The sequence below is a fragment of the Bos mutus genome, chromosome 22 (assembly GCF_027580195.1).
Source record: "Bos mutus isolate GX-2022 chromosome 22, NWIPB_WYAK_1.1, whole genome shotgun sequence".
NCBI classification, from domain to species: domain Eukaryota; kingdom Metazoa; phylum Chordata; class Mammalia; order Artiodactyla; family Bovidae; genus Bos; species Bos mutus.
In genome coordinates, this window is record NC_091638.1 from 17,175,027 (window position 1) to 17,201,831 (window position 26,805).

Consider the following 26,805-nt stretch of genomic DNA (forward strand, 5'->3'; position numbering starts at 1 on the left):
CCAAAGCCTTTGACTGTGTGGATCACAAGAAACTGTGGGAAATTCTGAAAGAGATGGGAATACCAGACCACCTGACCTGCCTCTTGAGAAATCTGTATGCAGGTCAGGAAGCAACAGTTAGAACTGGACATGGAACAACAGACTGGTTCCAAATAGGAAAAGGAGTTCGTCAAGGCTGTATATTGTCACCCTGTTTATTTAACTTATATGCAGAGTACATCATGAGAAACGCTGGACTGGAAGAAACACAAGCTGGAATCAAGATTGCTGGGAGAAATATCAATAACCTCAGATATGCAGATGACACCACCCTTATGGCAGAAAGTGAAGAGGAACTAAAAAGCCTCTTGATGAAAGTGAAAGTGGAGAGTGAAAAAGTTGGCTTAAAGCTCAACATTCAGAAAACGAAGATCATGGCATCTGGTCCCATCACTTCATGGGAAATAGATGGGGAATCAGTGTCAGACTTTATTTTTCTGGGCTCCAAAATCACTGCAGATGGTGACTGCAGCCATGAAATTAAAAGACGCTTACTCCTTGGAAGGAAAGTTATGACCAACCTAGATAGCATATTCAAAAGCAGAGACATTACTTTGTCAACAAAGGTTCGTCTAGTCAAGGCTATGGTTTTTCCTGTGGTCATGTATGGATGTGAGAGTTGGACTGTGAAGAAGGCTGAGCACTGAAGAATTGATGCTTTTGAACTGTGGTGTTGGAGAAGACTCTTGAGAGTCTCTTAGACTGCAAGGAGATCCAACCAGTCCATTCTGAAGGAGATCAGCCCTGGGATTTCTTTGGAAGGAATGATGCTAAAGCTGAAACTCCAGTACTTTGGCCACCTCATGCAAAGAGTTGACCCATTGGAAAAGACTCTGATGCTGGGAGGGATTGGGGGCAGGAGGAGAAGGGGATGACAGAAAATGAGATGGCTAGATGGCATCACTGACTCGATGGACGTGAGTCTGGGTGAACTCCGGGAGTTGGTGATGGACTCGGAGGCCTGGTGTGCTGCAATTCATGGGGTTGCAAAGAGTCGGACATGACTGAGGGACTGAACTGAACTGATCTTAAAGCTGACCCCTTTTGAGGTCAAGAATCCCTTTTAGAATCTGATAAAAGCTATGGGCCTTTCTCCTCAGGAAAATGTACACACATAAAGATTCACTTCTTTCTTAAAGTATTTGAAGAATATCTGAAGAAGGGTTAGATGGATGTGTGTTAGGATGGGGATGATCCCTAGCTGAAGCTGTCCTTGCTCCATCTTTCTCTTGGTGTGTCCCAGACCCTGGGCATCCCAGCCTCCCTTCCTAAGACCCATGAGACAGAAGTGAAGTAAAGATCAGCTTTATTATTGGCAAGAAGGCAGGGAGGTGGTGACAGTGCCAGGCCCTTCTGTGGGTGATGGGGCAGAGGGCTCGACCAGCCAATACTGATCCTCCAAGTTGCCCTCCCAATGAGGTCCAAGGTTCCAGGTGCCTCTGATTTTGAGCAGAAGCAATGGGTGGGCAGGCAGGCAGACTGCTGGGCGTTGGTTACGTGGGCTATTCAGGGATGCTCTGGAGCTGGCGTTGGGCTGGTGGTGGCAGGGGGTGGCGGGCGAGGCTGGATGTCCCTGGTGCGCATATAGGACAGTAGCTGCTCTGGGATCTCCGCCAGCACATCCTTGGCAAGTCGGGCCATGCTCAGCACCTGGTTCCCCGACCGGTCGACATAGTCTCGGAATGGGACGAACTGTGACAGGCACGATCAGATGTGCGTGGCCAGGAGAGAGAGGACCGGGGAGGGTGGCGGGGCGGAGGCTCCCTCTTTGGCCCCTAACATCTCCAAGCATCACTTGCTTTCCCACCTTATCTAGAGGAACTTTCCACATTTGCTTTCTCCCCACCCACTTTTTTTTCCACCTTCCATTCACCCTTAAACCACTCTAACCTGGCTTCATGCAGTCTACTGAAACTGCTCTTGCTAACGAAGTCAACAGTACCATGTTCTCCAATCAGTCCAGCAAGCAATGATTGTCACGCATCTTGCTGACTCCCCTTGAGCTTTCCATTACATTTCACTATAATCTTCCTGAACACTTCCCACTCTTGACACATTACATTCTTCTAGATTTTCTCTACCTTTCTGGATGCCTCCCTGCACCAACCCCAATGCTCTAGGTCTGCCTAATCTCTAAAGCTGATGCTTTTTCTTTCTTAATTCTCTTCCTGGGTGATTTCATACACTTTCAACACATTTACAAACTGTTCCCTGGATTAAGACGTACAAACTACTTAATATAGACAAAATAAATAAGCAACAAGGATAAACTGTATAACACGGTATTGTAGCTTTTATCTTGTAATAACTTTAAATGGAGTATAAACTAAAAGCACTGAATCACTATTCTGCATACGTGAAATTAACACAGTATTGGAAATCGACTGTATTTCAATTAAAAAAAAAACAACCCTGTTCCCTGATAACTCCTACATTTATACATCCATCCCTACCTTCTTTTCTTTAAGGCCCAGAGTCACAACTTGGTTGCCCATATCACATCCCCTTTCGTTCCTCTTAGATAACTCAAGTCTAGTGTGTTTACAGCTGAATTCTAGGCTTTTCTGCCAAATCTGCCCCTCCTCCAGCCTTTCCTTTCCCAGCAAGTGAGACTATCACTCACCCAGGGGCTCAGTCTATGAAACTAAGAATCATTCTTGAAGCCCCCCTGACTCCCTATCACCATTTAATCAAATATTCAATTCTCATACATTTTTTCTTAAATTGTCTTTTGAACCTGTTTCTCCTCTCCCTCCTCACTGCTCCTATTCCCATCCAAATCCCTGGACTACTTCGAAGGCTTCCTCACTAACAGATCTCCCTGCCTTCTCCCTTGTCCTGCTGCAGTCCGCACTCCTGCAGCCTCTCTGCATGTCTCAAAATGCAAGACTGACCATCTCACTTCTCTATCTAAAATCCTTCAAGAGGTTTCTAATTATCTTAGAACAAAGCCCCAAACTTCACCATGACTGGCAGGGCCTTGCCTTCCTCTTCCACTCACTGCTGTGATCCTGCCACCTGGGCCTCTTGCCTTCTCCATGATTGGGCCAGTTATTTTGAACCTAAGGGCCTTCCCACCTGCTGCTTCTCTGCCTGTTATGCTTATGCCTTGTTTTAGATTTCAGTTCCAATGTAATTTCCTCGTAGTAGCCTTCCCTGATGGAGAAAGCAATGGCACCCCACTCCAGGACTGTCGCCTGGAAAATCCCATGGATGGAGGAGCCTGGTGGGCTGCAGTCCATGGGGTCTCTAAGAGTCGGGCACGACTGAGTGACTTCACTTTCACTTTTCACTTTCATGCACTGGAGAAGGAAATGGCAACCCACTCCAGTGTTCTTGCCTGGAGAATCCCAGGGATGGGGGAGCCTGGTGGGCTGCCATCTATGGGGTTGCACAGAGTCGGACACGACTCAAGCGACTTAGCAGCAGCAGCAGCAGCCTTCCCTGACAATCCTGCCTAATCAGATCCCAGTTACAGACTCTCACTGTGGCGTTTGCTGTCCCTCTGGAGCACTTAGCACAATCTAATGAACTGTGCCATTATTATTGGCTGCCTCCACTAGAGGGCAGGTGCCTTGGGGATCTCTCACACTATGAATCCACCATGGCTGCAGCAACCTGCCTGTTTCTCAAAAAGAATTTGTTGAATGAATGTAGGAAGGCCGAAAGAGTGAAGGGAAGAAAGGTAAATGATTAAGAAGGCAGTAAAGGGACTTCCCTGGTGGTCCAGTGGTTAAGAATCCACCTGCCAATGCAGGGGACACAGGTTCAATCCCTGGTCCAGGAAGATCCCAATGCCTTGAGGCACCTAAGACCTTGCGTCACAACTACTGAGCCCACGGTCTAGAGGCCACAGGTCACAGAGCCCAACCTCCGCAACAAGAGAAGCTCACACACATCAACTAGAGAGTAGCCTCCACTCCCATAAATTTGATAAAGCCCCGCATGCAGCAATGAAGACCCAGCAGAGCCAATAAATAAATAAAAATTGGGAAAAAAAAAAAAAAAAGGCAGTAAAGGGGAATGGCTGCTAACTTAACCCCTCCTTCCCACCATGCCTTTGACACCATGACTTCCTTTTGACCTCATGACAGCAGGTCTACCTGAACGATGTCGCGCTCGGCATAGCGTCCCCGAGAGGACACGCGCACATCATCACCGTCCAGCTCTTCCATAGCTGCAGAAAAGACACCCCTCAGCTGATTGACCTTTCCCACAACAACCCATGCTGCCCTCTGCCTCTTCGCTCCCCTCTGGAGTCATCAAGAGACCACCTAATGGTTGTATCAAAGTCCTACAAATATTAGGCATTGTAATGGAGTTATTATTATTATTCCCTCCCATGCATTCCATCATCCTAGGAACCCCAGGAGGGAAGTATTTGTATCAACAACCTCAGTTATAATGAGGAAATGGTTCAGAGAAGGTCTGACTTGGCCAAGGTCTGACACAGGCATCCATCCTATCTTCTCTATGAGACAGGCCTGGGTTCCCAGATCCTCCTTTGTTTTCCCTAGTTCTTGGTCTCACTCATCAAAACCCCTCATCTTACTCACCTTCAAACATGGCTGGTCCCACACCGACAATAATGATAGACATGGGCAGTGATGAGGCCTGTGAGGGGAAAGAGGGGAAATTGTTGGGGTGAGCAGCCATAACAAGGGAAGTGACTGTTGGGGGACAATTCTCTCTGTGTATAATATTTTGGCACATCTTACAAGCAGAGGCACTGATTTCTCTTTGTGCCGGACTATCTTTTTAAGTATGTCTGCATATGTAACAGCCTTGAAAGATACAGGGTCTTCCTATACAGCAAAGGGCAGGTTTGTTTACTGTCTAGTATAATAAAATGTCTCATGCTGGAACGAAGGGCAGGCATGCTTATTGCCCATGATAAAAGGCTCAGGTTTTCTACACTCAGGGTGTATGTTCTATAATACAACCCACTGGTAATCTGGCCCTTGGCACATTATCTTCTGGGAAGTGGACTTAGTGAATCAGAGCCAATGCTGATAGTTGAGCTGTTGCTACTGCTGGGATAGTGGCATGTGGAATCTCAATTCCTCGACCAGGGATTGAACTCATGCCCCCTTCAGTGGAAGTGTTGAGTCTTAACCACTGGACTACCAGGGAAGTCCCACACACCTTTGCTTTTGATCCAGCAGTCTTGTGTCCACTGCGAGCATCCATGAAATTGGCAGCCTGACTTGTTAGCTTGCACGTAGGGCAAAATCTCAACCCCTGGACAGTTATTAACAGTGACCTCTTCCTGCCAAACCCTCCTCAGACTTACACTGACAATGGCCTCCTTTGTCTGTGTCATGTCAGAGATGACCCCATCAGTGATGATGAGCAGAACGTAGTACTGAGAACCATCAGAGATCTTGGCTGCAGCCCTGGGGGAGAGGCTAAAATCAGAATTCAGCTGAAAGCCCAGAGAGTCCAAAGGAATGTCTATCCCTAAAACTTCCCCAGCTGGCCCTGTAAGCAGAGGACAAGCACTGGGGCTTCGGAAGCTCATGCTCCTTCCCCAGAGCTGGCTGCCTGCCCCTCCTACCATCCCTCCAGTGACACTCACAGAGCATTTACTATGGTAGCTACTGTGTTAGGCATCGTGAGAAAGAAACAGTCCCCCCAGTCCTCTTGAGAGTGGACACTGAACCAAGAATCACAGAAATAGCTATAGAATAGCATTTGTGAGGAGAGTTGGGAGAGAAAAAGCTACTGCTATGAGAGCGTCCTGTAAGGGATCTTGACATGGCCCAGGTCAATAAAGACTTCTTTAAGGAAACAATGTTGGAGGATGAAGGAGAAGAGGAGGGAGAGGAGGCTAAGTGAAGGGGAGGGGAGGTCATTCCAGACAGAAGAAACAGCATGGACAAAGTCCCTGTGATGAGACTGGAGGAAGTCTACCCTGTCTGGGGCGCAGAAAGTGAGGGGAGCAGCAGGGACCATGTGATTGAAATGGGGTGGGGCCCAGATCACCCGGGACTCTGTTGGCCCTGGAATGATCTTGGTGTTTATACAAGACCAAAGACTGAAGGCCTTCTTTCTCCCCTCTCTCACCCATTTCTCCTCCTCCCTTCTCCCTCTGCTCATCACATCCCATTGCCTAGGCTTCTGGGTCCTCACCCAGTCTTAACAGCTGCTCCCAGAGTCTTTTTCCTTCTCTCACTTTGACTCCCAAGATTTTTTGATCTGAAATGAGTTCAGAAGTCATTGAGTCCAGTCCCCTTATTTTATACATAAGAGAAACAAGAGCTCAGACAGCACAAAGGCCGTGGCAGACTTGGCCTCTTGACTTCTAGTCTCAAACCCTGTGAGGATTGGAAAGGATGGAGCTGTACTATCCAGTAAGGCAGTCCCCAGGTCCTATGGAAATTTATATAAATTAAATAAAATTACCTCAGTTCCTTGTTCACCCTAGCGACACTCCAGGTGTTCACTATCTGTATGTGGCTGGGAGCTACCATACAGGACATCACAAGATACAGAACATCTCCATCACTGCAGAGAGTTCTATCAGACAATGCTGATATATAAGCTTGATACAAAAAACCCAGAGGAAAGCACAGTGAGAGTGGAGAATTCAAACAGCTACAGCTGATTTTGCCCAGAGCCCAGGGTGGGAGTGGGCCATGATCCTCCCTAGCAGCCTTTGCTCTTTTCCTGAATTCTGGCTGCAGCCTCTTCATAGGCTTGGGCTGCCACCGTTTCCTGTCACTCACTCATTCTGCAAATAATCACTGCACACCTGCTGTGGGTCAGGCACCAAGTTTGGTGCTGAGCCTGCAGCAGAGAATCAGATGTTGTCCTGGGAGGAGATGGATGCTTACAGCACGACGATGCAGTGAGGCGAGGGCTTTGAGGACATGACATCTAACCTAAGACCTGAAAAGTGAGTAGGAGTTAGCCAGGAGGAGGTGGAGGTAGAGGTGGGGTGGGGGGAGGACGGGAGGGTAAAGGAAAGATGTTCCAGAGAGAAGGAATGGCATGTGCAAACCAAGAGAGAGCGTGTTCTAGGAGATGCAGGTAGGTCTACAGAAGAGAGAGGAGGTCAGAGCAATGGGTAAGGGCCCCCTCACAAAGGGATTTGTGAGCAGGAACATTGAGGGGTGTGGAAGGGTTTGGGGACTTGGGAGGCACATCCATGGCTCCCTGCAGAAGCCTGGCACTCCCAAGGCCATTTAGACCTGGAGCTGGGTCATGGGCTGGGGAAGCCACTGTGCCCCACTTGGCTTTGGGGTGGCAGGCAATGAAGAGGCATCTGTGGTCATCAAAATCATGGCTGCACACTTGACATACGTGATCTGATTGAATCCTCACTACCATTCTATAAGGTGGGCACATTTGTTATTCCAAAGTGAAGTTTACAAGCATGAGGAATAACATTCCAAAGGGGTGGTGAAGCTGGGGCCCCAGTCCACACTTGACCGACTAAGCCTAAAACCTGAGCTCTTGATGCCTCTAGGCTTCATTCCCGCCTGCTCTTTGGCTACTCCTCTGTGCACGCTGCACATTCTGATCTAGGTGTACTGTTCACTGTCTCCCAAGCTTGCCCCTTCATGCCTCTGTGCTCTTCACATGCAGTTCCTGCCGCCAGGCCTGTTCTGCACATCTTCCTCTGATAAAGTCCAGTTCGCCCTCTGCACCCAGCCAAGAAGTCAGGTCCCTCCACAACTAGGCTGCCTCCGGTCTCTTGGATGCCACCCACCAAGATGGGTTGTCCGCCCTTCCTGGGTCCTTACACCCATGAGTGTACCAACATGTATGCCAAGGGGAACTCAAGGTCACAGGATACCTGAAGCACCCATTACACTATATGGTCTGGTGGATAAAGCTAGATGACTCTAAGTATACTTAAAACACACCTCCCCACGCCTTAAATTATAGCAAATATGGACACAAAGTCAGAAGCATGTAAAATGTGCATGAATTGTTAAGATAAAATATGAGGATTTCAAAGACATTTTCAGGTTGGCTGCTTTCAACCGGGCCCCCAGTGTCCCCTAGGGGAAGCAGTTGTTTGCCTTTGCCAACAGGCGACTTGCTGGAAAAGTTTGGGAAGCTCTGGCCTGTAGAAGGTAATGATTTATTTATATTTCTGTCTCCTGCGCCAAGGCGGGAGATCTCAAGGGCAGAAACTAGATCTGATTCATCTGAATCTCCAGTGCCCCAGCAGATATCTGAGCACACGCAGATGCCCTTTGAATAGTAATAATGATAATAATAGTAACAGTAATAGCTTGCACCTATAGCACTTACCATGTGGCAGGCACTGTTCTATGTGCTTGATGAATATTAAGTTAGTCCTCACAACAGCCCCATGATGTAGCTACTATTATCCTCATTTACAGTTGAGGAAACAGACACAGAGAGGTTAGGAGTCTTGCCCAAAGTGACACAGCTAGTAAGCAGTAGAGTGGGTGTATTAACTTAGTCTAGCTCTACAGCCCACATTCATGCTACATTTTGCGTTATGGAATGTTCATTGAATCAGTAAATGAATGAGTGAATCAGTGAATTTGCCCAAGATAATATTTAAGTCTGTTTAATAACAATAACAAAAGAAAATGTGCTCAGGTTCCATTATTAAGTGAAAAGATCAGTAGTGAAATGTTACATCAAATTTGACTGCCATTATGGCTACATAAGGAAAAGACTATCATTAACTATATATATATTATATATATGTGTGTGTATATATCTTCACATTCTCATGGGCCATTTTCTGGGTCATTTCTTATTTAATTTCTCCATCCTTAAAATTTCAACAGCAATGTTACATTACTTTTGTAATTAAAGAAACTATTATCTCATGATGAATTAGAAGATAAACTAATCTTTATTAGAGGAAAATGGAGTCTCTGGATATATATATCTCCCTGAAATTCTTCCACTTTTATTATTTTTTTGTTTGTTTGTTTCATCTTTTTACTTTCAAGTTTCCTGAGGTATTTTGTTTTACATGGGTCTCTTCTATTTAGCATATAGTATGTATGTGAATGGAGAAGGCAATGGCACTCCACTCCAGTACTCTTGCCTGGAAAATCCCATGGACGGAGGAGCCTGGTAGGCTGCAGTCCATGGGGTCGCAAAGAGTCGGACACGACTGCTCGACTTCACTTTCACTTTTCCACTTTCATGCATTGGAGAAGGAAATGGCAACCCACTCCAGTGTTCTTGCCTGGAGAATCCCAGGGATGGGGGAGCCTGGTGGGCTGCCGTCTATGGGGCTGCACAGAGTCGGACACGACTGAAGTGACTTAGCAGCAGCAGCAGCAGCAGCAGCATGTATGTGAAAGTCACTCAGTTGTGGCCAACTCTTTGCAACCCCATGGACTCTATAGTCCATAGGATTCTCCAGGCCAGAATACTGGAGTGGGTAGCCTGTCCCTTTCCAGGGGATCTTCCAAACCCAGGGATCGAACCCAGGTCTCCCACATTGCGGGCAGATTCTTTACCAGCTGAGCCACAAGGGAAGTCCAGGAATACTGGAGTGGGTAGCCTATCCCTTCTCCAGGGGATCTTCCTGACCCAAGAATTGGAGCAAGGTCTCAGGTGGATTCTTTACCAACTGAGCTATCGGGGAAGCCCTTAGCATATAGTAGAATTATTATTTTTTATCCAATCAGAGAAACTTTTTCTTTTATTAGGTGAATTTATCCAACTTAAGTTCATTGACATACATTTGGTTTTAGTTCAATCATTTTATTTTATTTGCATTAAAAATCAGAAAACTTAAATGCTGGTGCTGGTCATACTTTTTGTTTAGACTCTCTCATTCTTGAAATATAGTTTGTTTAAAGCATGCATACAAATTTATGTATTGAAATATAGTTTAAAAAAATCCAAAAAAAAATCATTTGATATGTAAGTTGGATTTTCTTTGCTTTGTGTTTTTATTCTGAAAATTTGGAGTTACTCTTCTGTTTTTAGAAGTTACTCTTCCATCGTTAATCTACAATTTGAGCTCATTTTAATCTACCATGATTTAATCTACCATGAGCACTGACTATGGGCCAGACACTGTGCTAAGTATTATTATATTGTTACCTAGTTTTAAATCCCCAATAACCCTATAAAAGAAGATGCTCTTATTATCCATTATTATACCCATTTACATGGATGAAATGGAGGCTTAGAAAGAAGTTAAGTTGCTTCAGGTCAGATGAGGTTAGTGAGTGGTGGACCCGGGGTCACTCCCAGGTTTGATGCCAAAGCTTGTGCCTTATCCACTGTTGTATAGGTCCTCTCTTCCCCAAACTTGAGGCCTGGTTTGTTGTTCCCAGGAAGTGGGGTTGAGGCAGTTCACTGACACTCTTTCTACTTTAGAATAAGGCCTGATGTAACCTCTTTATACCAGAGCTTGGCCAACATTGAAACTTTCACCCTCTCCCCAAAGCCTAAATTCACTATCCTTGGGAAGTCAATTCCCTGTCTGCTGCTACTGCTAAGTCGCTTCAGTCGTGTCCGACTCTGTGCGACCCCATAGACAGCAGCCCACCATGCTCCCCCCTCCCTGGGATTCTCCAGGCAAGAACACTGGAGTGGGTTGCCATTTCCTTCTCCAATGCATGAAAGTGAAAAGTGAAAGTGAAGTCGCTCAGTTGTGTCCGACTCTCAGCGACCCCATGGACTGCAGCCCACCAGGCTCCTCCGTCCTGGATTTTCCAGGCAAGAGTACTGGAGTGGAGTGCCATCGCCTTCTCCGCAATCCCCTGTCTGGTCCCCTTAATTTCCCCCAGGTCCATCCAGTTTCCTTACCTGGCCACCTGGTTGATGACAGGGGCGAAGTAGGTGGGCCCGTAGAGCTGCACTGTGCGCAGGCTCTGGAAGTAGCTCTCCAACACACCCTCAATGCCCGAGCAGTTGGGGTCCTCATCATTGTTGTTCTGTCAGGGAAGATACCCTGCTGGACTGCTCACTCTTGCGTTTCTCCACTGCTTTTTCATACGCCCCTCCAGACTCCAGCCCAGCTCCCCTCCTTGCTCTGCCACCCTCCCCTAGATCCTTCTCTTCTGCATGTCCTTGACCCTTAGAAGAAAACCTAAGTAGAAGAATTTTGTCAACTTGGGTGGGCCAGATTCCAGAGTGTGGAGTCTAGGATCTGGCCCATACTGTACCAGGGGGAACTGGTGGGAGATCCGTCCCTCTGGAGGGAGCTTGGCGCCAAAGCCATAAGCTGGGAAGAGCTTGTCACTGTCATAGTCCTGGATGATTTCTCCCACTGCCTTGAGGGCCATGGCATAGGCGCTGAGCTGATAAGGACTCATGTAGTGCAGGGAGGTGGGCTGCAGGGGATTCCCTGTAGGGAAACAGGAGCCCCACCCCATGGTCATACTGATGATCCACCTATTCGCCTGCCTGTCTTTGTTGCATCTATGTGCTGCCTATCCATTCATCCACTCTTAACCCATGCTGTTGGTGTTTTGTCTCTAAGTCGTGTCTGACTCTTTCATGACCCTGTGGACTGTAGCCCGCCAGGCTCCTCTGTCCATGGAATTCTCCAGGCAAGAATACTGGAGTGGGTTGCCATTCTCTTCTCCAGGGGATCTTCCCAACCCAGGGATCGAACCCATGTCACCTGTATTGGCAGGCAGATTCTTTACCACCGAGCCCCCAGAGAAGCCTCTTTACCCATGTACTCCTTATTATTTTACTCAGTCATCCAAATGTTCATTTTCAAACTATCCATGTACCAACCCTTATATCTATCCACCAGTTCATCCACCTGCTCATACATCTATTCACCCTTCCACTGGCCGTAAATCCATCTGTCTCTTCATCTCTATCCATCTGCTTCTCCATCCTCTTATCCAGCTAGCCACCCACCTGTGCATCCAGCCAGCCAGCCTGCCATCTATCTACTTGCTCACCTGCCATTTCTCTTTCTTTCCCATCTGTCCATATAACCATATTCTTTTGTCCATCTACTCATTCATTCATCCTTCTCTATCCATCCCATTCATTCACCTGTCTGTCTGTACTCATATGGATCCATCCACCTGTCCACTCATCTATTTCACCAATTTAAACACTTGTCCAGCTGTCCAGCTACATTCCAGTTCATGCATCCACCTCTTCAGCCTATTGTACTCACTCAGACCCATTTGCCTACTCTATTCATCTAGCTACCCACACAGTTATCCACCCATTTATGTATTCATCTGTTAGTTACTTCTCTTCCCTCCAATCCATTCATTTACTCATCCACTTCTCAAGCTATCTAGAGCTATTTATCCTTTCGATTTTCTTTGATCCATTTACCCACTTAAACCTTTCTGTACTCTCTCCCACCATTACCCCCACAACACTCCTGCCCCAGTATTAGCCTGACTGGGCCTTGCCTCAAGCCTGGGCTTCCTGGATAGGTTAACTCTTATTCCCAGGTTTTAATTCAGGCCCATCCCTAATGACTTCTTTAGAATCCCTCCGCACCCTGTTCCCCATCCATGCCTCACCATTGGAAGCTGTGAAATCAATGGCTACTGTGAAGTTCAGCTGTGTCCTGTTGGGGAAAGAGATGGATTGAGAAATGAGGGACTAATACTTACTAAGGATTTCTCAAACACTTGTACGCAACTGAATCACCTGGGAATTGTGTTAAAAAGTAAATTATGATCTGGATGGTCTGGGTGGAGCCTGAGATTCTACATTTCTAACAAAATCCCAAGTGAGGCAGATGCTGCTGGCCCATAGAACACACTTTGGGGAGTGTGTTCCCACATGCCCCATTCATTCCTAAATGCCTACCTCATCACATAATATGCATAATTTAATTTAACCCTTACTATAGTCCTGAAGTAGTAATTAACATCTCCATTTTACATTAAAATCAGGTTGAGAGAAGAAAAGTACCTTACTGACGTCTGCTTGCATCCACTAAACCAAGGAGAATGTCCCCTACAGTCTGCTTGTCTTTTCCTTCTCTCTTGGCCTCTCCCTCTTGCCTCGCCATATCTTCTGTCTGGGCTCCAGTAAGGCTACGGGAGACCACTGGTCTGTCATCTTCCCAGGGGGGCTGGAAGCTAGGGCTGAAAGGCAGCCCTATGGAGAGAACTACGGTGGACAGCACCCTGCACTTTATAGTCTGCCAAGTGTTTTCAAGTTTGTTTTCATGATCTCATTGGATCCTGACCATTAATGAAGAGTAACACTGAGGCTGAGAACTGGGAGAAACTCATTGCTGGACTTCAGTCTGGAGCTTGGCTGTGACTCACCCTCCCTTGATGTAATCGACAAAAGTGAATTCAGAGTCCACAGAAAAGGAGAGCAGCGTCACCTGTGGGACAGAAGAGGCAGCCCTGCTACTTGGAAAAGGTGGCTGGGCTAGAGAAAGGCAAAGAGGCACTCTACTCCAGCCCCTGACCCATCCTGTCCGATTTCTGAAAGGGCAAAGGGGGAAGCCATCAGAAACATACTTGGATTTCCAAAAGTGTATTAAATCATGAAATAAAACTTAGGGTCCCCCCCCGAAAAACCTGCAAAAGATTAAAAAGATCAAACAAATTTTCTTAGGTGAGAGGAAAAACAAGAAAAAAAAAACGAAACAAAAGGAAAACTGAAATGGTGCCACCTTGTATCCAGCATCACTGTGTGCAAGTAGTCTGCACCATAGCTCTCCCACACCCTCACCGCGTGGTCATGCTGGGTGTCCCCATTCTGGGGACAGAGACAGAAGGATCTACAGAGGGCCAGAGCTCTCGGGAGTACTCACGGTTCCCGAGTTGACGTATTTCTTCTTCTTACATTTCTTCCGGGGGTTAAGTACCTAAGTGAAGTAAGGTAGTGGTGACGGTGCGACACAGAGGAAGGGAGCACAGACCGAGCACACCTGGGGTGGAGGCCTGGGAAACCTGGGCGGGCCCGCGCTCTCACCTCATACACTGTGAACTGGTTCTGGGCCTTGCTCAGCTCTCGGTAGCTGGTGGTGAACTCACCGATGAAGTCGTGGCTGCAATGAGGCCAGGGGCAGGTAAGCGACTGCTGCTGGCTTGGAGCCACCCCTGAAACCAGTCTTTTAACCTCACTATCCCCTGCCTCTACTTGGTCTGCCAGGCACTGGGCCTTGGGTCAGAAGAGAGACCAACCTAAGAGGAAAAGAAGGACCTTGAACACAGCTGGTCCCCTTAGTTGTCTCTCTGGCACACTGTCTCTTCCCTTCTTTTCCTCTCTGGCTCCCAAGGCTAGTCTGGGGTTCCTAGTTAGTGTGCTACATATTTCAGGGAACTGTTTGGTTTAATTCTAGGAGAGGGCAGTGCTACCTTCCATCCCGGTCCCAGTCGTACACGTCAATCTTCACCGTTCTGAAATGTTGGAGATAAACATAGGCTAGGTTTGTAGGATAAGTCTGAGACACCCCCACCCATGATAGTCAAGATGATCTTGACTATATACAGATCATCCTTCCATCCATCCATTTGTCCTTCTCTCAACCTTCCTCCCATCTGTCTTATCCATTCATCAGTCCATGAATGTACCCAGCTACCTACTGAACTATCACTATTACTACTGCTGCTGCTATTTGTACTATTACTATTCTTTACTACTGACTTTTAAAAAATATTTTGGCCACGCTGCATGGCTTGTGGGATCTTGTTTCCCTGACCAGGAACTGAACAGCAGGAACCTCAGCAGTGCAAATGCAGAGTCCTAACCACTGTACCACCAGGGAATTCCATTGCTTCCCTGATGGCTCAAAAGGTAAAGACCACATGTAATGCAGGAGATGTGGATTTGATCCCTGGGTCAGGAGGACCCCTTAGAGTAGGAGACAGCAACCCACTCCCGTATTCTTGTCTGAAAAATCCCATGGACAGAGGAGCCTGGTTGGCTATAGACCAGAGGATCGCACAGTCAGACACAACTAAGTACACACACGTATTCCAGGCGTTGTTCTCAGCACTTTCACCGACTAATTTAACAAGCACTCTATAAAGCAAGTATTAATACTATTATTACTTTTGAATAAGGAAACTGAGGCCCCAAAACCAGTAACTTGACTAAGGACCATAGCAAGTAAATTGCTGAGCTGAAATTTAAACTCTGACATCCTGGTTCCAAAGACCATGTTCTTAACAGCTATGCCTAAGTCATCTCATATGGCCACTGATCTATGTGGCAGCTCATTCAACCATCCATCTAGTCACCCTTTTACCCATATAAATTTACCAATCAATTACTTATTAAACTCTATCACCCATATAACTATACATCCAGCCCTTCAATGACTCACCAATACATACAAGCATCCATCTGTATCTCCACGCATCTATCCAACCAAACACGCAGCCATCTGGTATTTGTCCATCTAATCATCCATTCGTCTACATAACCATCTACTTATGGGCCCACTCACCTACCTTCACGCTGCCCACTTGTGAATTCATATGGTCAGCCTGTCCATCTACGACACACTCACCATCCATTCCCTCTACCACCCATTCATCTGTCTGTCTATTAATGTACTGTCATTCCACCTGTTTATCCTCCTGCTTTTTCAGTCACCCCTCTGCCTCTCCAACCAACCACCAATCTCTCATATACCCATCCTGCCTCTCAAGCATTTAGCCATCCATCCATTAATCTGCCCATCATCTACCTATCCACTAATCCACCCAGCAGTCCACTCACTCACTCATCTGCTATCCATTCATCCATCCCACCCACCAGTCCTCTTGTACACCCATCCACATACCCATCTATTCATTCACCAGTTTATCCATTCGTCTGATTGTCTATCCATGTATCTGCTCATTCACTTATTCACTTGCCCTTTCATCCATTCATCCATCCACCCATCCATCCGTCCATCTACCTATTCATCCATGTGGCTATTCATATGCCTTCCCATGCACCCATATCCATGTCCAAAACTGCCTCACTGAGCAGGATCCTCCAATGCTATTATGGCACTTCAACCTTCATTCTTTGCCCCAAGAACCCCTCTCTCACACCCTTGTCCCCTTACTCCTTGGCTTATACTGATGCAGACCTGTCATAGTCTCCATTGCACAAAGCCCGCACAGGGATGCTGAAGGGCTGCCATACAGGATTCAGTGTGTTTTTCACAACCTCTGTCTTGTGGCAGATGGTGAACCTGGAGAGGACAAGAGGACTGGATCCTGCCTTTGGGGTAGGACTGAGCCCAGAGACAGGGCCTCATATGCTTGGTTTAAGCACATATTGGGTGCTGCCTTAAGTGAATTCTGGGCTCAGGTCCTGATGGAGTCTAAGATGTCCCAGCCTAAGAGCCCTAATGGGCCCACAGCAATAGTGGGAGAGTGACTCACGTGCCATCCTCGTTGCTCCTGTAGAACACGAGGAAGGGGTCTGATTTCCCAAAGAAGTCCTTCTTGTCCAGCTTGTTTGCACACAGCTGCATGGTGGCAATGTCCTGTGGATGACATTGGACTATTGACACTCAAATTGCCCCCAGACTCAGCCCACTAAAGGGAGTTTGGAGAGAGAAGAGAGCCTCCTGGGTCTAGCATGTGGCCCTTAATTACCCGACAATTGCTAAGCTCCTCTGCAGTCAGCAATATGGTTCCACACTTCTTGCCTGGTACACCCCTGGAAGCAGAAAAAGCCTCTTTGTGAGGGGGGAGAGTAGGAAACAATGATTGGGGTGGCCAATCTGGGATTGGGTAGGCCAGGGGATTCAATTTGTCATTTACTGACTGTCCCGAGTGTTTCCATCCCTGGTGGGGTAGGACCTGACTTGGACTGGGGAGGGTCTCTGGTCTGGAAGGAAGGGGTTAATTTAGCCTGTGTGGACATCTCATAATGGTAGCATGGGAAAGACAGGATTTAGAGTTCTGGGCAAGTTGTTTTCCCTTACCTTGGGCCCTTGGTTTTCTCTTTATGTAATGGGAATCTTGTCTACCTCTTAGGGTTGTGAAAAGATGAGAATGAATGCATGGAATAAAAAGCAGTTGGTAAGCTTGGTAGATATGAAGGTGGTTCTGTTTCTCAAAGCAGACTCTGCTATATGCCAGGCATTGTTCTAGGTACAATTTGGCCAGTTGGCATCTTCCAGCTCTGCTAGACCCTGCCTTCAGGGAGTTTCCAGGGGCAGCTGGGATGTCAAGGCCATAGGCAAGTACAGCGTGATGTGATGCAACAGTCCTGAATGAGGGACAGCAATTTCTACCCACATCTGGGGCAGAAGGACTGGTTTGTTAGGTCAAAGATGCTGTGCTTTCAGAAGATTGTGAAGAGTGAGATCTAAAAGACCAGGGCAGCCTTATCCTCTTCTGATCCAAGAAGAGACACTTGCATATGCCTGGACATCCATCCCCAACTTGCTTTGGGTCTCCAAGCAGTCAGAGGCCTTGTGGATATGGGCCTGCCAACCCTAAACTCTGGAAGAGCCAAAGTGTGACAGAGAGGAAGCTAAGTTGGGAGTATTCTCAGTTCAAGTTTTGATTCCAACTTGCCCATGTGATTTTTGTCATCTTTAATATGAGAACTTGAACCATTTCATTGGCTCTTTTGATCTCTGACTCTCTGTGCTTTAAAAAGATAGTGTGTAATGAGTGCAGGGACTCTCCACCTGCACACCCAGAAGCGAGTCACTGATGCTACTGCCTTCTCACTGTTCTTTCTCTCCTTAATTTTCTCCCCCATCTCCTCACCCAGTGTGAATTCCAGTCACTCTGGACTATAATAATCGTTCCCTTCCATCCTACTCCTTTCCCCTAGCCCTTCTCTCACTTCTGTCTACTTATTTGGCAGAACCACAGCCTGAGTTAAATCCTATTCTCTGCCTAACCCATACCACACCTGTGCAACTGGATACGGCCAGAGGAAAACCCACACTCGTGCTAACTGGTTTCATTTTAGATGTGTGACCACAAACCTCAAGGTCCTTAATCATACTGTGTGAATGCACAGTATGATTAAGTGAGTCCCTTCACTCTCCAGTGCTGTGAGATGGCACTTGCACTCCTCCTCCTCTCTCCTCAGCCCAAAAAGCCTCCTCCTCCGTCCTCACTCTCAGCCAATGACCTTGTTTCCTACTTCACTGACAAAGCTTAAGCAACCAGAAGACACTGTCCACAGACCCGCCACACACCTACCCTGCCTCCAGTATCTTCTCCCACACGAGGCCTTCCTACCGTTGCTATAAATGACTACCATGTGCCTATTTATCCCTCCCCTGTGTGCTACATTCCACACCCTCCCTCTTGCCTGTACAGAGACATCACTCCAGCAACTGCCCCCCCTTTTTTTGATCATGCCATGAGGCATGTGGGATCTTAGTTCCCCGATCAGGGATCGAACCCACACCCTCTGCACTGGAAACATAGAGTCTTAACCACTGGACCACCAGAGAAGTTCTTTCCCTCTTTGTATGATGTCAGATTTTCAGATTCTACTAGATCACTTCCATTAGCATACAAATGTGATATAATTTTTTTCAGGTTAAAATATTACAAACCTCTTCCTGATCTCACTTCCCTCTCCAGCCACCCCTCCTTTTCTCTTCTTCTCTTTGCAGGAAAATTCCTTGAAAGACCCCTAATTCCCATTTCTCTCTTCCATTCTCTTCTAAACCTCCCTAACCAGGCTGTTATCCAAACCTCTTCTTCAAAACTCTGACAAGCAGAGTCACCAGCGACTGACATCCTGCTAAACCCACTATCCAGTTCCCAGTCCTCACCTTTCTTGACTGCAGCAGCATTTGACATGATCAGCCACTCTCTTGTCATTGATGCATGTCTTTTGCTTCCAGGACAGCACCACCTACTCTTGGTTATCCCCCCATTTCATTAATGCTCCTTCTCAGTCTCCCTTCCTAGCTCCAACTCATGGAGTTTTGGTCTTTGGTCTTCTCTCTCTCTCCTCACTCCCTTAGTGATCTCATCTAATCTCATGTCCTGAAAGAGCACATAAGATTTATGTTTCTTATTGCCTATTTGACACATCTACTTGTCTAATAAAAATTTATGAAATTCAGTACGTCATACTGAACTCCTCATTGACTTCCTCCCACAACTTACTCCTCCCTCACCTAAAAAAGAAAATCATCTCTATGGCAACTCCATCTTTCCACTTGTTCAGGCCAAAGGCCTTGGTGTCATCCTTGACTCCTCTTATTCTCTCACGTCCATATTCAGTCTGTCAGGAATCTGCTTCTCCATCTTCAGTTTATATCCAGAATCTAACTAATTCTCCCCTCCTTCACTCGTGGCACCATGGATTACTTCTGCTTTTGCCCACCCAAGATGTAGTCTCAACCCAGCAGCATCCTTTGAAAGCAAGTTAGAGCATTTGTCTGCTCAGAACCCTCCACTGAGTCCCAACTCAGAGTAAAAACTAAAGTCCTCACAGTGGCTTCCAGGCCTTAAACGTGAATCCACCAAGCTCACCTCCTCCTTTCTCCCCGCTGCTCACCCAGTTCCACCCACACTGGCCTCTGTGCTGCTCTTTGAACACATTAGACTTCTGCACAGTTTCCTCTCCTGAAACATTCCTCCTCCAGGTATCAGCACAGCTCACTCCCTTACTTTCTTAAGATTATTGCTCCGAAGTTACCTTTCCATGAGGCCTCCTCAACCCTTCTGCAGAAAACTGCAACACCCATCACCCTGCATTTCCGGTCACTCTAATTCTGTTCTACTTTCATTCCACAGCACTTCATGTCTTCTAGCACATTATGTAATTTACTTATTTATTATTTCAGTTTTGTACTATTTCTCTCCCTCTTCTGTTACATAAGTTCCCTGAGGGCAGGAGCCTTTGTTTCGTTCACCACTGCAACCCAAGCCATTTGAACAGTGGCTCACATAGAGTATATGCCCAGTAGTGTTTGTGGAATGGGTAAATCCTTGGTACCCAGCCCAGGGTATAGCATACAAAATGTGCTAATAAATATTTAGTGAGTGAATGTAATGTAAATTCCAGAGAACTTGATTTAGTGAGGAAGACTTGGAAATGGACCTTAAAGTCTGAATCAGATTCAGAAAGAGTGAGGAGAGAGAGTGAGAGAGAGAGGAGATATGTCAGGGCTGAGAGTGACTTGAGCAAAGCCCTGAAAATTGAATTTTCCCAGGAGGTGATGGGAGCCATTGAAGGCACCTGACCAGTCCCAGCCTCCAACGATACAGAGTCAGCTGCATCTTTAGGAGAATTGGAGGCCCGCCCCTCCCCCATTCCCCTTCGGGTTCAGCTCACGTGAGGGGTCGCTCAACTCGGCTGCCCTGGCCTCCAATCACCTCTCCCAGGGCCAGGAACGCTTGGCCCAGGAAATCCTGCACAGGGATACAGAGTCAGCGAGGACAGGAGCGACTGGTGGTGCAGAGTCCCAGCCCAGCCCTGATGCTGCTGCTGCACTGACCACTGCGACTGGAGGCAGTGGAACCACCCAGCCAGGGCTTTAGAGGAGGGACGGGGTCCCCAGACAAGCCGCCGTTCTTGGTCCTGACATCTGGAGCCCACTGCCTCTACCCTGCCAAGATACCATCCCACCCCTCACCTTTCACACACCACACACACTGACCCCGCCCAGCCCCATTCAGCCTCACCTTCTGAGGGTCCCAGCAGCAGTCGAGAAGGAAGAGTAGCAGTGAGTAAGAGGCACAGGTGGGAAACCGAGGCAGGAACAGGAGAGGAGGGCAGGGAGGGCAGGTTCGGGGCAGAAGAAGGTCGAGTCGGGTTTGAGGGGTAGGAGGGTTCTAAGGAGGGTCGTTTAACACACAGTGAGCGCCGCCTGTGTGCCCAGCCTGCCCGTGAGGGAATGGTCACTCACCGGTTTGGAGATGTTGGTTTTGGAGTCGACGTTGTACCTGGGAAGAGAGTGGGACCAACATGGGGAGGGGATGGTGGGAGAGAGCCTGGAAAAGGGGTCCGATTTCGAGTCCAGGTTAAAATTGTGGGTGGAGGGTGGGGCAGTCTTGTACCGGAATTCAACCTGGACCTCCTTGGGGCAGGAGTCGGGGTCAGAGGAAGTCAGACGTGGGCAAGGTCAAGTCCGGGGCCAGCTGGGGGCAGGGTCATCTCAGAGGTGGGACTTAGAAAGGGGCGGAGCCAATTAAGGAGAAGGGTTGTCAGCAGGACTAGGCCTGGGGAGTGGCCAACCTAGACTTGGGGCGGTGCTAAGCCTAGAGAGGAGTCCTTCAAAGTGCCACCGAACTGGGCCCGGGGGTGGAGCCAGGTCGGGGGCCCGCTGGGGGGCGGATCCAGGTTGGGGGAGGTCCAAGCCAGGTTTCTGGGCGGGGCTCACACATCGAAGCGCAGGTTTTGCTTTTCCTCAAAGAAGTAGTCGAGGACGAATTTGCGCACGAAGTCTGGGTTCAGTGTGTTGTCGATCACCTCGGTCCGTCCGAACTGAATGGGGAGTGGACAATCAGCATGGGGCCTGCTAAAGGGGGCAGGTGCTTCCCAGGCGCGGCGGTGGACTGGGTGAGGGTTCCAGGACTTACCTCCCGCCACTCCTGGCTGGCCCGGCTCTGCGTGTAAAGCACCACCACTGCAGGCGGGAGCGGGGGCGGGGAGGGAAGGACGTCAGGTCGGCCCGCCGCCCCCGCCCCCGGACCTCAGGTGCTCTCGGACCCCAAGTTCCCTCCCTCCCGACCCTGGTGCCGCCTACTGGGGTCGGACTTGGAGAAGGTGTCGAGGTCCAGCAGGTTTCTAGAGAAAGAGACAAACAGACGGACAGCGAGTGGATCATTCTGGAGCCCACTGCTGGTACCCTACCCAGAGGTGGGCACCTAGGGAGGCACGGGGTTCAAATCACACTTCCTTCCCCCGTAACTACACCCTGCCGGGGCCCGCGTTATCAGCACCCTGGACAACACCGGAAATCTCAGCCCAAGAGCTGTTTCTCTGCGGACTGGACGCGTCTAGACTGCCTCCAAGGGCCCAGGAAAGAGGGTTAGCCCCCAGAACTTTACCCTCCTGGGGCGCAGATCCTACTGGATCCCCGCGACCCATCCCTTCAAGCCTTAGGTTGAGCCCTCTTTTGTGGTTGGGGCTATTCAAGGAAACCCCCTCCCCGCGTCCGCTAGCAACTCCCCTGAGTCTGCACCCGCGATTTTCCCCGGCCCCGATCCTTCTTCTCCTGGGGTCTACCCCCTGCTCGTGCTGAGCCCCTGAGCTGGGTGGTGCTGGGGCAATGCCTAAGCCCTTCCTGGCATGGCCCGCTCACCGGCAGGACACGGTAATTTCAATCTTGGTGGCCGGGACGCTGCGCTCGGAGGCTCCGCTGAAAGACATGGCTGGTCGGGTGGCCGGAGCTGCGGGAGGCTGCGAGACGGGGGCTGCAAGGGTTGGCAGCGGCGGCGGGGCCGGCCCATGTGCCGCCGCGGCGGTGGTGGCGGAGGCTGCGCTCCCTCCAGCCCTGCTTGCGCTCTGGCTGCTCGCGCCTTCACTGTGGCCGGCCGCACAGCGGCTCCAGATGGCAATGCAGCCCCGCCTGGCCCGCGGGGGGCCCCCACTCCATTGGAGCAGCCTCCAGTAGGCCAGGAACCTTACACAGATCCGAACTCCAACTCACTAGGTGGGAGAGTCCTCCCAGTGCATCTCCCCGAGGAGAGAGCCAGGCCTGCCCCTACAAGAGCTGTCCAGAATGCTGACCGGCCCCGGATACCTAGTGGGCACTGGGGTAGATTGCTTTTCCTGAGCTGCTCCCTCAACAATGCTTCTTCCCCTTGCCACTCGCGCCTTTCCTGTCTCTGAATAGGAATACACATTTGTTCTCTTTGGCTGTGTGACCTTGGGCAAGTTACTCAACATCTCATTGGCTGAGTCAGTTCACTGGTAAGAATGGCCATAATAGCACATACTTGGGGTGTTGTAAAATTTCATCAAGATAACCTACAAACAGGATTTAACATAGGGAATTATACACAGTAAATACTCAAAAAATGTTCATTGGTATTATTTCCCTCTTCTGGGCATTTACACTAATGATCTCTTCTGTGTTGAGTCAGAGGTCAGTAAATGGTGCACTGTGCAAAACCTTTGTCCATGTCTTTGAACCCACATGACTTCATGGTGTTAGAGACGAAGACATACTCCGCGAGGATGCAGCTCACCACAGATCACACAGTAAATGAGGGTGGTGGTCGGCCAGGTTCACCCTCCCCATATCACCTACTGCCTTCGAGGCCCTGGAAACCAATCCCTCATCGAATGCAGGGCCTGCAGGTCACCTGTACCAAAAGCAGATTGTTTGCTGAACTTTTTAATAATAAAGATTACTTGGGAATTCCCTTGTGGTCCAATAGTTAGGAATCCCCATGCTTTCACTGCCAAGGGTGCAAGTTCAATCTCCAGCCAGGGAACTAAGATCCCAGGGCATGGCCAAAAATAGGCCCACCCCTTTTCCCAGCTTAATGAAGATCTCAGCAACTTCAAGTCCAACTTTCAGGCAGCCCGGGAAATCTGCATGGATAAACAGGCTCCCCAAGTGACTGGGGCCCATTCAGGCCTGAGGACCACTGTTCCCACCTTAAGAGCCTGTTGCTATGTGTTGCTATCTCACTGGAGACTTTCATGGCTCATGAATTAAGAGGCATGTCCAAGTCTCCAATCTCTTCTTGCTTCCTATGTACCTCCACCCCCCCTATAAAAACCCCTTTTCTAGCAAAAGAAAGGAAAGTGAGAACCTTCTAATTAACTCCACAAAGACAGCAACCAAATGATGATGCAAGAAAATAGCTGTTCAAAAAGACTTTGATTTCATTTTGTGATCTGTGTTAAACTGCCTCATTTTCAGTGCAGGTGACCCCTCCTCCCCAGGAGACAAGAATGGAAAGTGGAGGTCTTTTGTGAAATCTCAGCCTCCCCCAAGGCCCCAGGGAAACGCTACACAGTTCTGAGAGTTGACAGGAATCCTGGCAAAGACTAAGGTGGGTGGGAGGCAGTGACAAGTGGGTCGGCAGACACCAGTCAGGAAGCTGGGGGTGGGAGAACCCCGTCCTCGGTCCTGCTCAGCTTCGGGGCTGCCATGTGCGTGATGGTGAAGGGAAGTTTCCCCCCAACCTTGAAGCACCCCTTAGCTGGGCATGGCTTTGATTCTGCTCAGGTGAGAGAGGATCAGGAAGCTGTTGTGAGCTGGCTGCTTCATAGGGTGCTGCTGCTGGTGCCCCGGAGTCCAACACCACGGACAAACTGCTCCAGCAGGCCACCGATGGCACCAGAGGGACTGGGGGCTGCTGCGCGGAGCCCCACTGTGCTGCTATACGCAGCCAAGAAGGCTGAGCGCACCTCCTGTAGCCGGGTCTCCCGTTCACTCAGGGCTGTAAGTCTGTGGGGAGGGAGGGAAAGAGAGAATTAATGCATTATCCAGGGGCAGGATCCATCATCCTCATCCTTACACCCCACTGCCTGTCCTTCTGCATTCGGCAGTACAAGGCCAGCACCTGCCCCTGGCCATGCTGCCTTGTGGTTCAGGCCCCTGAACCACCCGTGAAATGGTCAGTCCTGTTCCCATCTTAAACTCTCCCTCAGGCTGCTGTTCCTACCTGGAGAGGCCAGAGCCCTCACCTTTAGTCACTGCAGTCCCCACGGAAACGTCTAGGAAGGGGCTGGCTTTTCCAGCAGGATTTCCGTTCTGATTCTATCTGCTTTTCCTTTCTTGGCCTCTACAGGCACTTATCACAAGTCAAGAAGGGTAACAAAAAGTGTGAATTTCACATGAGGTTATCTGATAACCTGAAGGGTCATTCATAGAAAAGGGCTGAGGTACCAACCACACACAACCTCTGGACTCAAAGTTATAAAGTCTAGGGGCAGGAGGGATGCAATTAGGGAAAAAGTCACAGACCTACATGAGATGAGCCCTCATGTTCCTATCCACCTAAGCACCAAGACCAGCCCTGAACACCAACTCCCTCCAAAATTTCCCCTAAGAGACCAATGCCTGGGTAATTCCTCCTGTGAATCTGTCAGAAGCGGCAGCAATATCCCCAATTCCCAAGCCCAAATGACTTGTACCTGGGGCCTGGGGAGCCCATGGAAGTGTGAGGATAAATGACAGTCCAGGGCTTAAGTATGGAGACAGCAGACCCAGGAAAAGCAGACTGGTGGGAGTGGGGGCTGTGTATGTGTGCGTGTGCGACAGAGAGAGAAATACCAGCAATAGCAGAAGTAGCAGCAGGTTCTAGGGCGAAGAAAAGTCAAATAACTGTAGCGGCAGCACAAAGAAATGAGGCTGATCCTGGACTCCTGCAATACCATGAACAACTCCCAAGTCTCTCTTTACATGTGGGGGAGATTCGTGGCCCTAGATCTTCTTTACTTCCTAATTAGTTTTCACATAGGCTGGAGACCATGTGTGCCTCTTTAGCTTTCCCTTAGAGCATATAACCAGGAGAAATTCAGATTAGTAGTTCATATTCACAGGGACTATCTGAAGGTCCGTATGTGTGCATTCTCACTGCCCCTATTTTGGGATGCAGAAAGGGGAAAGATCACAACCTCTTTTAGAAACAAGATACCTGGAGCCCAGAGAGGATATGTGATCCGCTTGAGGACACAAGGTGGGCAGAGCTACTACAGTGTCATTCCCTCTCAAGACAGGAGCTAGTAGGCTCATAGCAGTCAAGGGTTCAACCCCAAGACAGAACTTGTAAACCTAACAGCTGGGATTTGGATTCGATTTCTCTCAGACACCAAAGCCAAAGCACCGAACCCACATACTATGTGATCTCCCGTTATCAACCCTGAGCCCATGCCCACCCTGCAATCTCAGAGGCCATGGGATCATGGAGAACCTAGCCCTCCTCTGGGAACCACCCAGAACCTGAGGAATGGCTAGGGGCACAGAGAACTACCTAAGGCATTAATTACAGGATCCAGGGCTGAAGCTGCCCATTTCAGTGGATAATGCCAGGTAAGTGAGGGTGCTATTATGCAGGGGCAGAGATGTCAGCTTCCTCCAGCTCCTAGGCTCTTTGGCTTCAATAGCAAGAGCCTACGGAAACACGAAGAAAACTATGTCTTTAATTTTTCTAAGAGATCTTATTTCTGGCTTAAGGGAGTGGCTATAGAGAAAGCTGTGCCAAGCCCTAGAGGCCTTTGAAGTCCTTGGGCTACTCCTGAGCTGCAGGGCCAGGGCTTGTGAGGACCATCCGGGAATCCCAAGGTCTGGCCCCTGCCTGCCCTAGGCAGAATCCGTCTCAGCTCCCAAAGGCAACCTGCCTCCAACCTGTCAGTACTGGAGGGTATGAGCTGATCCTGAAGGTGGTGACGACCACCCAGCACCTGAAGTTCATTCAGCCCATGTCGGGGGCAGTAGTGGGCAGGGAGTTGAAGGCTGTCAGGCAGCCACAGTCAGATCCTGCTCCCCAGGCCAGCGGAGGCTCCCTGCCATCTGACATCCGTGAAACAGCAGAGCAGGCAGGGGGCAGGGCAGCCTGAGAGGCAGCTGCTCAAGTAGATGCACTGCTTGAGTTGGAGGCCCAGTACTGGAGCCTTGGAGGGAGAGGAGTTTATAGGCGTGGGCTTTAGTATTCCCGTCCAATTTTCTTTCCTGACCAAAGGCAAAAGCAGATGACAAAAGGGGGCAGGGAACAGCAAGGAACCCTGGGTTCCGCTTGGGAGCACAGCCCTTGGGCTAACCCAGCTCCATTCTGGCTCTGTCTCCACCATACACCTACCTTCACTACCCCACTGTTCCGCTTTCAAAGGATTCTCATGTCAGGCAAAGCCTTGGACCGAAATAGCATCCTCTATAGTTAGAGTCCAGCCAGCTTTCCCTAAGGATGTGCCCCAAGACATCCATGGATGGGTTTCAGAGGCCGGGGAGAGTGAACA

General features: G+C 48.9%; 2 protein-coding genes across 7 annotated transcripts in view; both read right to left on the reverse strand.

Annotated features, from left to right (window-relative positions):
- Positions 1-1,414: 1,414 nt before the first annotated feature.
- CPNE9 (copine family member 9) lies at positions 1,415-23,559 on the reverse strand. Of its 2 annotated transcripts, XM_005907073.3 has the most exons (21): positions 22,193-23,559; positions 21,635-21,675; positions 21,468-21,514; positions 21,269-21,372; positions 20,795-20,831; positions 20,571-20,573; positions 20,221-20,297; positions 16,551-16,614; positions 16,335-16,438; positions 16,037-16,141; positions 14,307-14,348; positions 13,921-13,996; positions 13,760-13,813; positions 13,263-13,324; positions 12,504-12,550; positions 11,166-11,347; positions 10,807-10,934; positions 5,333-5,435; positions 4,596-4,653; positions 4,143-4,216; positions 1,415-1,731 (listed from the first exon to the last, which is right to left on the reverse strand). In XM_005907073.3, exons 1-21 carry the CDS (start codon positions 22,258-22,260, stop codon positions 1,546-1,548), a joined length of 1,662 nt encoding a protein of 553 aa, XP_005907135.1. In that variant the 5' UTR covers positions 22,261-23,559; the 3' UTR covers positions 1,415-1,545. The 2 variants fall into 2 exon arrangements, with proteins under 2 accessions (XP_005907135.1, XP_014337426.1); XM_014481940.2 differs by lacking the exon at positions 20,571-20,573.
- Positions 23,560-23,703: 144 nt separating this feature from the next.
- MTMR14 (myotubularin related protein 14) overlaps positions 23,704-26,805 on the reverse strand; it is a 44,581-nt gene continuing 41,479 nt past the window's right edge. For 4 of the 5 annotated variants that reach the window (XM_070360219.1, XM_070360216.1, XM_070360217.1 and 1 more), the window contains one exon: positions 23,704-24,295. In XM_070360219.1, coding sequence (XP_070216320.1) covers positions 24,112-24,295 — 184 coding nt within the window. In that variant the 3' untranslated portion in view covers positions 23,704-24,111. The remainder of the gene's footprint in view (positions 24,296-26,805) is intronic. The other variant, XM_070360218.1, reaches the window with a different exon arrangement.

Excerpts from the sequence above, each read along its gene's own strand:
- CPNE9 (XM_005907073.3), bottom strand. The coding sequence starts at position 22,260 with ATGTCTTTCAGCGGAGCCTCCGAGCGCAGCGTCCCGGCCACCAAGATT. Across the intron at positions 13,814-13,920 it reads ACCAGTTCACAGTGTATGAG|GTACTTAACCCCCGGAAGAA; the intron begins GTGAGAGCGCGG and ends TACTTCACTTAG. Across the intron at positions 12,551-13,262 it reads GTCGATTACATCAAGGGAGG|GACACAGCTGAACTTCACAG; the intron begins GTGAGTCACAGC and ends TTTCCCCAACAG.